At 32.3% G+C, this 13,400-nt stretch overlaps 1 protein-coding gene across 1 annotated transcript; it reads left to right on the top strand.

Moving 5' to 3' along the window:
* The first annotated feature begins 29 nt into the window (after window positions 1–29).
* LOC128882078 (zinc finger matrin-type protein 5) lies at window positions 30–1,090 on the top strand. The gene is made up of 3 exons (XM_054133650.1): window positions 30–370; window positions 513–650; window positions 723–1,090. Exons 1-3 carry the CDS (start codon window positions 244–246, stop codon window positions 968–970), a joined length of 513 nt encoding a protein of 170 aa, XP_053989625.1. The 5' UTR covers window positions 30–243; the 3' UTR covers window positions 971–1,090.
* The last annotated feature ends 12,310 nt before the right edge of the window (window positions 1,091–13,400 follow it).

Raw genomic sequence — 13,400 nt, 5'->3', positions numbered from 1 at the left:
ATAAAAGTAAGGAACTCAAAGAAGTCGCGCGGAAAATTTATATTTAAATTCCTATGTACCATATGATTTATTTGAACGCTGTCCAGCAGATGTCACGTCAGTATGTTTAAATGCCTAACGTCGATGTTTGTGTTTTCGACGAGTCGTCGTGGATTAGTAAAATTATTATTTCGTATCCTTAATCTAAAAATTTCTGATACATTTTTTTCGGAATTTAGTAAAATTTAATTTGAATTTTCACCCATGGGAAAACGATATTATTGCGCTTATTGTGACAGATCCTTCAAGGATGACACAGAAGCTAGAAAAAAACATCTTTCGAGTTTGCAACATGCAAAAAATCGCGCAGACCATTACAAGATGTATAAAGGTGATTATTTAGTAACTTTGTTGCTTCTAAAATGTTTAAAACAGCTACTCGTTTAAATAAATTACGAATGTAACCTCAAAATAATCATTATTGTTTCTTTGGAATTAATCATGTAAACAGTGTAGTTTATTACTTTTTATAGACCCGGAAATATTATTAAGAGAAGAATGTTCAAAAACTCCGTGTAAACGTTATTTAACCACCGGTGATTGTGCATTTGGTCTTGGATGCAGATTTTCACATTATATGCCTTCTATGATATGGGAGTTACAACGGCTTGGTAATAATCATGGTTACTTTTAAAGAATAGAAAAGGTAGTATACCATATAGTTACACGAATTTCATTTACAGTGGATGCAAAGAAGCAATCGAGATTGCATTATGCACCTGAAAGTGGTTGGCCAAATCCTGATGACATTATCAAAGAATATTTTGAAACTAATGCAAATTCAACTAGTACGGATGAACCTAATTATCCTACATGGTATAGGCCAGTAGAAATGCATGATTATGCAATGTTACCACTGTCTTTATGGCCTATTACACCAGAAAGCTTGGCGAATACTTCATCCTTCAGAGAATGGGGTCAACAGTCATAAAATTATTATTAATGGTTTTAAACCTTGATACTGATTAAAAATAAAATAATATATAAGTTGTAAATAAATGTACATACTTTTCTAAAATAAAAGATGGAAAATATAATAATAAGCTAATCTTTATTCAAACTAGAAGTTATTTGGAGACTTATTACCAAGTCCATCATAAAAGTAATAAAATTCAAGATATTAAACAACTAATGATTTCTCACAAAGCTATTTTTCCTAATAGGTTTAATGACATTTAAATGAGCAGTTGTACAATGGTACAGCATGAAATATCAAACAAAGCAATATTTAGTTTTTAATGTTTCTAGTTAATAGTTTCGAAGATATTTAATCTTGTTCTTTTTGTAACAGTGATAGTGTGGCATAGTCTAAAGAGTTTCAACCGTAATGCAGTTTTCTTTTATGCATAGGTCTAAATCCTGTCAATAATTTTAAGATCTATATAAATAAAATAACTGGAAATAAAACTTCAGCTTTGAACTAGTAGACTAGTAGACATTAATTTTAATTATTGATTTGAATCTGTGTGTAGTACAAAATTTATTTGAGTTCATTTTTCAAAGTTCTTACCATCCCTGTGGTTCTACTTCTAACCTCCCCATTTCCAAATGTTAATTTACTATTTCAGCTAAATATAATACAGTCATATATAGTATATAATATATATAAGAAAGAATAAAGAAGGCGAATGTTGTAATCAGACAGGTATGGGGAATAGAAGAACGGAAGTTCAAAGGGGACTTTAGAAGAAGGCTTCTAATGTTTGATAGTCTGGTATTGGGAGTGATGCTATATGGGGCGGAGGTTTTTGGATAGAGGGAGAGGGCAGAGTTGGAAAGGGTACAAACAAACTATATAAGGTGATGTCTAGGTTTGGATTTCTGTACACCAAAATACATGATCCTAGAGGAAACAAAAAGAAAGAAAATAAGAATCAGGACAGGCATAAAAGCTTTAAGATTTGAAGAGAAGATTAGGAATGCAGTCGGCAGGGAGCTGTTAAAGGAATGGCTGAAGGAAAAGGAGACAGCGGCGGAGGAGATAAGAAATATCAAAGAGAGGATGGATTACCTGAGAAGAATCGGATATAATCAAGCGGGAGTCGAGGAGTTAAGAGAAGGAGAGAGAGATGTAGTGAAAGAGGTAAGGGAGAGAGATATCCAAGTGCAAAAACAAGTGCAATACAATAAGATAAAAGAGGCAACATATAACAGCAGATATAAATACATTGTAACAGCACTATGGCCAGAGTATTTACATAAAACAGGAAAGGGAGATAATCAAAAACTTATAGCTAGGATAAGGTGTGGGAATTTAGAAGAGGGAAACAGATATTGGCTGAAAGAGGAGGACAGGAAGTGCGGTTTGTGCAAATTGGAAAAAGGGATGCAGAAACACCTCATAGAGGTCTGCCAGGAGTTAGAAAGCGGAGAATTAAAAGAGGAAACGTTGGTAGAGGGGAGGGCGGATGAGAGAGTAGCAGAGTGGGTAAGGAAGATTGAGAAGAAGAGGAAGGAAAGGAGTGGGCAGTAAAAAATGTAAAATAGAAAGAGACCAAAGTTAATGTTAAGGGTAGTTCAAGGATTCGATGTATGTAGATTAAGGGTTATTAATTTTAAGAGTAGTATGTAACGTATTGAGTATGGTGATATGAGTGAGGGTGTATATGGTTTAGTGAATTGTAATCCAAGTCCACTTCAGGGCTTAAAAGCTGGACTAAAAACTTTATCTATCTATCTATATATAACAAAGAATGATCAATATACTACAGGAAACATAAATACAAAATATTATTATTGAATTAAGAATCAAACACTGTCGATTACGTCAAAAATCACTGTTGCGAAGAGTCCTAACAATATGACAGGTTCAATTATAACTTTAACTTTGTACGACTCCTTAACTACGTTTTGGAGTTTTCCAAAATTATGTATTAGGTTGTCCAGAAAGTTCGTGCCAATTTTTAAGAAAACTTTAAAGGCACATTTGAATTGTAATATATTTGTGTATATATTAATCTATTTTATTGAATTACATAGGTACCATTTTATTCCACAACCTTTCCACCTTTTAAGGGATGTACATATATATGTTATTTGTTTTCAGTAATTTCGACATATTCAGGACTGCACCACCTATCAAAAATCGGGATGGACTTTCCAGACAACCCAATATCTTCGATAATTCAAGCCAAACCAAACATTATCACTGTTCTCATTTAAATGCCTCGTTTAAACGTCAGCGGACTCATTAGAAATGCTTGTCAACGTTCCCTGATTATATCGACGCACCATCTTACGAGGCAACTATGAATCAGCCTCGGCGCGGATCGGATCTCGTCGGTAAGTTTCGTGACTACCATCTGTCCTCCGTCATCCCCTCCACCAATCACCGGTCGGAAAGGCAAGCACACAACGAACCCCTGCACACCGTCATACAGTAGCGAAGCACCCGTTGCCACGATAGTTTGGCGTTTTGGCGTCGTGTTCGGCGCGCCGCCGTGTCAATTTCAATTTGAAAAACAATAACTAGTGCCGAGATTGGAGTTGGATACTGTGATCGCGATTATGAGATTGATTCGATCGCTCGGCTCGTGTGAATTTTCGCTGGTGTGCCTCTCAGAAGACGTCGAAAGTGTTTGAAACCGTTCAGTGCATCGGCACGGCGGGACGCCGGCCCTCGATCCACCGACTGGATTTTCGATCGGAGCTTCGGATCATCTCCATCGCACCGGTAAGTTTTAACAAAGGTGTTTCATTTCTTAGTTCCTAAACGGGACCAGTCATCGAACCACGGTGTTCTTGTCCGGAAATTAACGCGAGAAGTCGAGTCTCGGACGTCCCGTGACTTACTCCAAAGTGTAAACTTTCAACTATAGATCCGCAAATTTTTATACGCAGTCGCGAAGATATAGTAAACACGATACAGCGAGTCCCCCGGTTACGCGGGTTCTGTTCTCACTTGTGACCTTATACATATCCAGAGTTGAGTGGATTTGCATTTGGTTAATGAGTAATCGTCGAAACGCGATCTAGATTAGATAAATATTAATGAATATTGAAAGGGTAGGGGATAGAGGAAGAGATAATCATTCTGATTTACGTGGAACATTGTTTGTGGTATTCTGTGTTATATGTGATCTTTTTGTGATACAAAAGTTTAACAAATTTATATAAACACCATTAATATCATAGAAATACGATAAATACCATAAGAACTGTATAAAAATGATACATTCTACACAAATATACAGTGGGTGTAGAAAGTATTCGTACACCGATCAATTTCCAAAAAAACTGTGTAAAATTGTAGATTATTAACTTATTTTTTATAAACAATGACATTCTACATGTTCTAGGAAATCTCTAAAATAGATAGATTACAAAAAAAAAGAATAGCTATTTATGTAAGTTGGAAAATTAACAAGAAAAACCAATTAATCGATAGAAATGTTGAAGCAATAAGTATTCGAACAACTGTTTAAAAGTACTTTCCTGGAAATTTGATGTTTTCTAATTCGCACGGAGCAATAAACTAATGTGTTTACGTTACAAACTCTGCTGTAAGTGGTTCGTCATAATAATCGTACAAATACTTATTGCTTCTATACTTTTACCCACTTTTCGCATTTTTTGTTAATTTCACAAATTATATTAACTAGTAAATGTTGTTTGGACTATATCTATCTTAGACACTTCCGAGAAATTGTAAAATAATATCATTGATTCTAAAAAAGGAAGTTAAGAAACTACAATTTCACATAAAAGTTTTTTAGGAAATTAATCGCTGTACGAATACATTCTACACCCACTGTATATGCTTCCATATTTATGTTAAACGAACAGAATGTAGTCCGTAAAAATGTTCAATCTGCGGATAAATCGTTATAAAATATTTTTCTTCGCGATTCGTTATTTGATTCATGTTTTGCTGATTTTTAACTGTTTTGAAGTAAGAAGAAAGTGCACAAGGTACAGCGCAGCGAATTCCTCGACACCTGTGGCGTCAGAGGAAAAATGCTCCGATTTTCAGAGACGCTAGATTGCATATGTAAACAGATAATGCGTGTGGTTTTTTACGGTCACGCCTAAGTTTAACCTGACAGGTATGAAGTGTCATTCAAATACAAATCGTTCTACGGTTCAATGCTTTGACGTGTCTCCACGGTTACGGGGGCGATTTAAATACAATCGATTGTCTTCGATTGGTTTGCGCAACGGGACAACATTATCGTTGGTAACGATGTATATGTAGTATCGAGTTATTCGAAATAGGTTTCGTTTAAGATACACTCAATCGGAGCGTTGTTCGGCTTTAGTACATATACAGGATAACGTGAGGCTAATTTAGGAAATATTTGTTTTGGAAGTAACAACCAACTGCAACTGAATGGTTTTTATTTTGTTAATTCTGACTAAGACTAATATTACTTTAATTACTTTAGTGATTAAATGCGTAATTTTACATTGTAAAACAGAAATTTATATTAGGCAGACGTTTAAATCTATTATTAGATAGAATTCAATAAAAATATAAAAGTTGAATCTTAATTTTAGATGCGATAAATATATTGACAAGTTGATAAAGTATACATATATCTTACAATAAATGCAGTTTTTCCGTGAACTCCAAATATTGTCACGCATCATTTTTACACATGACATGTTAGTCAGAGTTAATTAATTAACATTTCACTTAGCTCTTTTAAGGAAATTACTCATAAATAAAACATAAATGTAGCTTAATCTTATACCTTGAAGGAGTCAAAATTAAGTCAAAAATAAGAGATAGATAAGAAGATTATCGGTGTATTAAAAATTCGTTTATTATTATATATATAGATCCATTGTAAATTTAAGTCACTAGACTTAAATTTTAAAAGTGTTCGCCTTTCAATCTGTCGACAATTTGAATCAATAAAGATTATTTATATTGACCGTGCGTTGTCCATAAATTGATAGGTTTTATTAGTATTTAGCACATGCATATATTCTTTATTGCATGCTATCCTTTGTTCACAATCGCTGTTCTCTGCAGCCAAATACTAAATTAAACTTATCAATTTATGGTGAATATGTGGTTAACGTAAGTAATCCTTATTGATTGTAATCATCGATAAAATTCAAAAACATATTGGCTTAAATTTACAAGAAACTAATAGGACCAACAATATTTTTAGAAATATTGTAGTTATGGCATTAAAAACAAAATTCACCGAGATGGAGTATCCACATTTTATGACAAAAAATTAATTTTTTTTATTATGTTTTGGAACGGTGAAATACGTGTTTCGAACCGAATAGTTTGTGTAATAAAGAAACCGTTTCCCTTCACATGAATAGGGAACCTGCGTTAATCCTGCGAACGTGCGCCATGCAAGACCATGTGGATATTCGATTCGCATAACGTGCTGAAAGCTGAGGAAATTATTTAGCTAGTATATTATGATACATTGGGGAATTACAACATAAGTGTCCATTATTGGATAACATTTGTCGTGGAATTAATTTGTAATGTTACTAAAATTACGTTTATCGATGATTAGCCAGATTCAGTGTTATTATTACAGTATATTATGGGCGATAATACTTCACGATGACTATGCGCCATGTTTCCTCGTGCGTGCGGTGTTAAAAATTGATGTTCACGAGTCATTATAACAAGGGAAATCGATTGGTACTTGCACATTATGATATCCTTTGGTAATATATGCATTATCAAGAATGCGATAACGCGCTGATATTGATTTTACGATTCCTGTTACGTGTCATTATGCTTCTCTGAATATCGCACTTTCTTTTCCAATTAAATTGTAATATCTATTGTTTTTAATAGAAAATAATTAAATTAAATAACTTCCTTCTCAAATTACGCAATGACAGAAATTTTATTTTCTATATTTACATTTAATTCACATAGTAAATTGGGGGTAAGTATAGTATATTAGGAACATTCAAATCCGAAAATAATTAATAAGGGAGATGCAATATATATTTTGTTTGATTTTAGTATATCAGAGCAAATATTCAAACTAACATTTTGAAAATACGTTTTCGGATTTATTAAATATATCAACAAATAATACTAATTTTATATTAGTATATATTTATATATATAGATATATAGTATGTATATATAGTGTATATAAAAAATGTAGATAGAGTATACATTGTATAGAACGTATATAGAAACCACACGGAATTGAGTTAAATTTTTATCTAGATAAAAAGTTCGAGTAGCAAGTAATAGGTAAACGATAATTTGTCAGTTTCATGTTAAATAAAAATTAGAATTTCCATGAAAAAATTGAATATTTCATAGTGGATAAATGAATAAGTATCACGAGCACATTGCTAATACGTTGACCTCATATCTGGATAGCGCAATTATTTACATTTAAGTGAATATATACGCAGAGTATTATCAGTACTATATTATGTAAACGATAACCATAGATAGGAAGAATTACTTAATACGTTGACCGCCATGACAGTCACATATAGGTGACGAATTCTTTCCTCTAAAGGACTAAAAAAATTAATATTGAAAAGTGGGTCACTCATGTGAAAATGAGTTCCTTGCACTCATTCGTCATTTCGATCCAAAAATTGCAGTGTATAGTTTGAAACGTAATCGCAAAAATCAGAATTGATTTATAATTTTTGATCTATCCATGTTTCTTGAGTGTATACTAAATATCTAACATAAGAAATTTTAATTACATTTGATCTTACAATTCATTGTAGCCATTTAAAAATAATTAGTACAATGATTACTGGTGAATACAAGAATTTATTTACATTTCTTTAACTAGACCTGTTTGTTGGGCATATACAGTGGGTGTAGAATGTATTCGTACAGCGATTAATTTCCTAAAAAACTTTTGTGTGAAATTGTAGTTTTTTAACTTCCTTTTTTAGAATCAATGATATTATTTTACAATTTCTCGGAAGTGTCTAAGATAGATATAGTCCAAACAACATTTACTAGTTAATATAATTTGTGAAATTAACAAAAAAATGCGAAAAGTGGGTAAAAGTATAGAAGTAATAAGTATTTGAACGATTCTTATGACGAACCATTTACAGCAGAGTTTGTAACGTAAACACATTATCAAATTTCCAGGAAAGTACTTTTAAAAAAGACTTTAATAGAGGAATTGAAGAAGATCCCATTTCTAAAAACTAATAATTTAGTTAATTTAATGCTTAGAAGAGTTGCAATAATTATAAAATCAAAAGGAAATCCCTCGAAGGAAGTATTATATACTTGTAAATGAATGTAAATCCCTTTTTTTTTTTAATGAAGTTTTAAACACGAAACAGTTGTGCGAATACTTATTGCTTCAACATTTCTATCGATTAATTGTTTTTTTTTTCTTAATTTCGTAACTTACATAAATAACTATTTTTTTTGTACTCTATCTATTCTAGAGATTTTCGAGAATATGTAGAATGTCATTGTTTATAAAGAATAAGCTAATAAATTACAATTCTACACAGTTTTTTTGGAAATTGATCGGTGTACAAATACTTTCTACAGCCACTGTATATTCAACATTTTATCTCGAAAATAACTGATAATTGATTTTCACACGAGTGTCCATCCTTCAACTTGAGTGATACGAAGGAAGTACTCAATAGTACGAACAGTGAATCGTAGATATTACATGACCGATATCGTTTTCGTATATCGGCGCACACAGTGTTGTTGCAAAAATGTTAAATGTAGTGTGACGAACCCGATGGCAACGACCTGCCGCCGTAGACGAGCCTACGTTCAGTGGTGTCACGAGTCTTTTGCGGAGGGTTGTGACCTTGCCGATATGGGGAATAATCGTGCGTTGGACTGTACAGGACGATCGCCCCCGTGAGTCAGTTTCCCGATCGATTTTACGCGTGCATGTGCACTCTCGAACGGTCCATTGTCGCATTCTGCGCGACGCACAATAGACTTGTCTATTTTCGAGCAGCTGCGCAGCCCTCTCGCGGAACAATGCGAACCAGAGCGCGCAAAACCGGTCGATTTTCGATCATACTTCTCGTAGACGTTATCAAACAACAAACTAGACGGTCTCGATAACGCCCATGCATCGATGGACCGATGCTTGCGCATTGTTCCTTCATATTTAAGCGCGGTGGCTTGATAATCGCGCACAATGCTTTCAAAATTCAAAAATTTGATGTTCCCAATTTTTGCGTTCTCTTTTTAGGTATAGAATTACGTTGCAAAAATATCCATCTCATAAGCATAATACATTTTATATATTTAATCAATATTAAAGTTTAATTTATTTTTTTATTTATGGAAGTAGCAACGCTGACGACAAAATTTGCTTATATCGATGCATATTTTGTATAAATTTAGTTGATATAAATTATATTATATCTTTAGCAGGTTTATATTACCCTTAACAGGAACAGCAATGCTTGAAATATTAATATAAAATTATTGAAACTTATTCTCGATGAAAAAATGTTCCTAATTTATTGCTCTTATTACCAAAGCAATATTTCCTTTTCCTCTTGCCCAACAAATAATTTAGAAAATTGCCGTTGTAAATAATAATAGGTTCACTGTCACTACTGGTCGATAATGGATTTAAAAATATTCGATCAACGCATTTTTAGTGCTTGTGTGCAAATGATTATGACGTACTTTTAGGAGTTTTTTCATTGCTTTTTAAAAATTAGTCACTTATGAGTTATGAAATATTTCTCTATTTTAGTCATTTCTCAGTAAAATAACTAAAAAAGAAGTTTTATCTTGTTATTTTTAAAAACAACATATGAATAATTATAACATAAAAAAGTGTGTTTAAGGTTAACGAGGTAAAGAGTCTCAAGTCGCTGAATTTTATTATGTTAATTCTAACTCACGGTAGAGTTATTTTGTTACGAACAGTTAGTGCCCATGTTGCGTTGGAAAGGAACATTTAATATTGAAAACATTGCTTAAATGAATATAGAATTATTTATAAATGATTTAATTCATTTAGATTTTATTTAATTTCTTTAGATATGTACAGATTTTTAAACGAGGTACATACTTAAAAAATGTAATAGTATACCTTATATATTTTTATTATTAACACTTTGTCGATCAGTAGTCTAATAATCGTCATTTTGCAATGGCAACCAATATTTCGTCATGTATTATTGATTGTGAGATAGCATTGTATGAATTGTGAAATATTATATACATTAATAAAAAAACGATTCTAATAGATAAGATACGTATTATATAATACCAATCTTATAAAAATAAAAAATATTATCGAATTTAAATACAAATCCAACCGCTACTGGTCAGTAAAGTGTTAATCATATATTTTATTGTATACTTATTAAAAATACAGATACGTATAAATACATGTATATAATTCGATGTCGTGATATGGGGTTTTTGTCGATTTTTTTCTATTTAAAAAGTTATTTTAATTCTTAGTGATATTTCTGTTTGAATGTTCGATTTTAGAAATGACGAGAAACCTTATGGACTACCCAAGTACAATAATACTAACTGCGTTTAAAGACGAGTTCGTAGGCAAACGATCTCGAATCGAAACTAATTCCTACCATGACGTAGGTAATACAATGTGTTCCCCTTCGTCATGCTCTAGTATCTAATCGACAAATAATGTTCACAAGGACAATACGCTAGCAATCTTTACATTAGATTGATGAAGCACTAAAAATGAACAAAATTTGGTTTCGAATTACAAATTTCTAATAACAAATAAAAGATAAACAACCGTCTTCATTATTACTGGTTAATTAAAAATTACAATTCAAATTTTGGAATAAAATTATGTACCTTGTTGAATAGTGAAAACTGTATCCGTATAACTGTCAGGTCAAATGATTGAATTTCTATATTTTGGTTTATTACTACTATACGTACGTATTTTCCCCAAAATGTGTGCCAATTAATAATCAACGAATGAATGTACTTCTTTTTATTCGATAAACTGTTTCTCCTCTGCTTCTGTTTACATTTTCATCTCGATTTTTAATCATAGACTCCAAAATATGAAACTTCAATAGAAAATAATTAAAATTTAGAAATAATTGAAAAACCGTTAATTTATTCGTCGAATAAAATAATCTTTGTTCGTCGACTGCTTTTGCTCCGATTAACCGTGTTTATCCTATATTTGCCAAGAATATACAGACAAGTCTGGTTATTCATGCCCTTCGAGTAACAGATAGTACTTTTATTTGATATTTTAGCTAAATAAATGTTGCATGTAGATAATGCGTGTCTCTGTCCGTGGTTTGCAACAGCGAGCACGGTTTCAAAGATTCGCATTGTCTCTGATCTTTCGCTGAACACGACGAACACAAGAGCTGCTAAAAACGAACCAACCAGCAATTTAACATCATTTATTTCTATTGCCTTTTATGCGGGCTATTGCGTCACGCGATTCCTCCGCCCTTTATCGCACTGCAAGTTACACTGGACAGCGCGGGATAGCGACCGTCTTGCAATTTTTACGAGGTGTCAATCGCGAGGCAATTTCCGAAATTGCCAAACATTGAGATCGATGGACATTCGAATCGTCGAGAGCTCCTTATGTTACTTCGGTCGTTTTGCTTGGCGTTGGATGTTGATTATGCGTCATTGTTATGTGCGATCCGATACCGGATCGAGCACGTGGTTATCGTAATTGATAAAAATAATCGTTGATAGAAATATTTGTGTAACTTGGTACGTTCGATAAGGTACGGGTTTACTTTTCATTCGTCGGTTTAAATGTTTGTTGTGGACTTAATATTATTAGTAACTTTATATAAGTTTAATCTTTTGGAGTTGTAGATTTAGTTACAATATTTACAATTAACTTTGTTTTAATTTTTTGGAGATATTCAAGAAGATACTGTTTTACGAATCGACAAATTAATTTTAATTTACTTTAACATTGAAACTACCAAGTCGGTCAATGTGATCCATGAGAATTATTGTAGCAAAGAATTAATTTGAATGAAACATTAGTTTACTCCTACTCCCTTTAATAACAAAGATATAGTTCTATGTATATTAGCTAATTTAGTATTTTTTTCTATGAAAGTAGCAATGCATACAAAAAAATTGCCAGAATTACTACTTATTTTCCATAAACTTAGATAATATGAATTATATTACATCCTTAACAAGTTCTTTATATTCTGAACAGGTCTATCAATTGATATACTTGAAACGATAATTGAAAATGATTAAAATTCATACCTGATGAACCGAAAGTTTCTACTTGGTTGTTCTTATTACTAAGGAAATATTTCCTTTTTCTTACTAAAAAGTGATTTAGAAAAACGGCAATGTAAATAACAATAGGTTCGACATTGCGGCTGGTCGACAATGGAATTCAACGAATTTGTCATTTCAACGCGTTTTTAGTAAAAATGTTTACGAGGTACTTTTAGGAATCCTTTTGTTTATGATTCGTATAATTAGTCACGTAACAGTTTTTGACATTTTTTTTCGTTTCTGTAATTTCTCACACTACCAAAAATGAATTGTTACTTCGTTATCTTTTTGAATAGTGTAGGAATCATTATAAAATATAAATATATATTTATTTCATTAAACACACTATTATTCATATTAAACATAAGTATTGTATGTAATATTAATGTATTACTATATTTTATTTTATTAAATATATTATATTAATGGGGCCAGAAATTAATGCCGTTTTTTTTACATTAAATTCAAACAAATAATATTTATAACAAGTTTTTGTCACTTATGTAATTGCCCTCGTTATCAAAAACCATTAGCTATCTAGTGTGCAAATTTCCAATATCTAATCGACAAAAATCAATTGGCATACAATGAGCTGATAAATGATAAACAAGTATTGACATTCACACAAATGACATTACTTTCTTCGACATTAATGGTCCTCCTAATAATTAAATATAGATCTAAAATAATTAAAACAATTACATAGTTCAGTATTTTACTACATACAATATTACATAATACATTGTAATATACAGCAAGGCAGAAGAGATTAAGCGAAACTTTGAATCGACGAAGCTCCACACGGAAATGTATTTTCATAGATCTCTTTAATTCCGTTGACGCGAAACGTCGAGAGTGAAATTACGAAAGTGAAACTAGGGTGGGTTTGTCTGTAAAAAGTGAAATGTGACATCCGTTCGAATAATTCAGAGACTCCAACCGGGACTGGAAGTTGGTGTATCCTGGGAACGATATACCCGACACGTTCCGGAAGAGCTAATAGAATTTGCGCAGACAGCTTTGTTTTCCTTTTCCGCATTTAAATAGACGAGCGTGGAATTTCGCAATCTGTGTCGTGCACGAGGTAGCCGTGCAAGAAGTTTCGCGCGTGTTCCTTCAATCAAATAAATTACTTTCATCGTTTCTCCGCGACGATTTTCGAAACGTTAGACAA

Source organism: Hylaeus volcanicus, chromosome 1, assembly GCF_026283585.1.
Source record: "Hylaeus volcanicus isolate JK05 chromosome 1, UHH_iyHylVolc1.0_haploid, whole genome shotgun sequence".
NCBI classification, from domain to species: Eukaryota; Metazoa; Arthropoda; class Insecta; order Hymenoptera; family Colletidae; genus Hylaeus; species Hylaeus volcanicus.
The sequence above is the reverse complement of the archived record's forward strand: the minus strand, read 5'-3'. Positions and strand labels throughout refer to the sequence as shown.

Coding starts and splice junctions, on each gene's coding strand:
- LOC128882078 (XM_054133650.1), top strand. CDS start 244: ATGGGAAAACGATATTATTGCGCTTATTGTGACAGATCCTTCAAGGAT. Junction 371..512: donor CCATTACAAGATGTATAAAG/GTGATTATTTAG, acceptor TACTTTTTATAG/ACCCGGAAATATTATTAAGA. Junction 651..722: donor ATGGGAGTTACAACGGCTTG/GTAATAATCATG, acceptor TTTCATTTACAG/TGGATGCAAAGAAGCAATCG.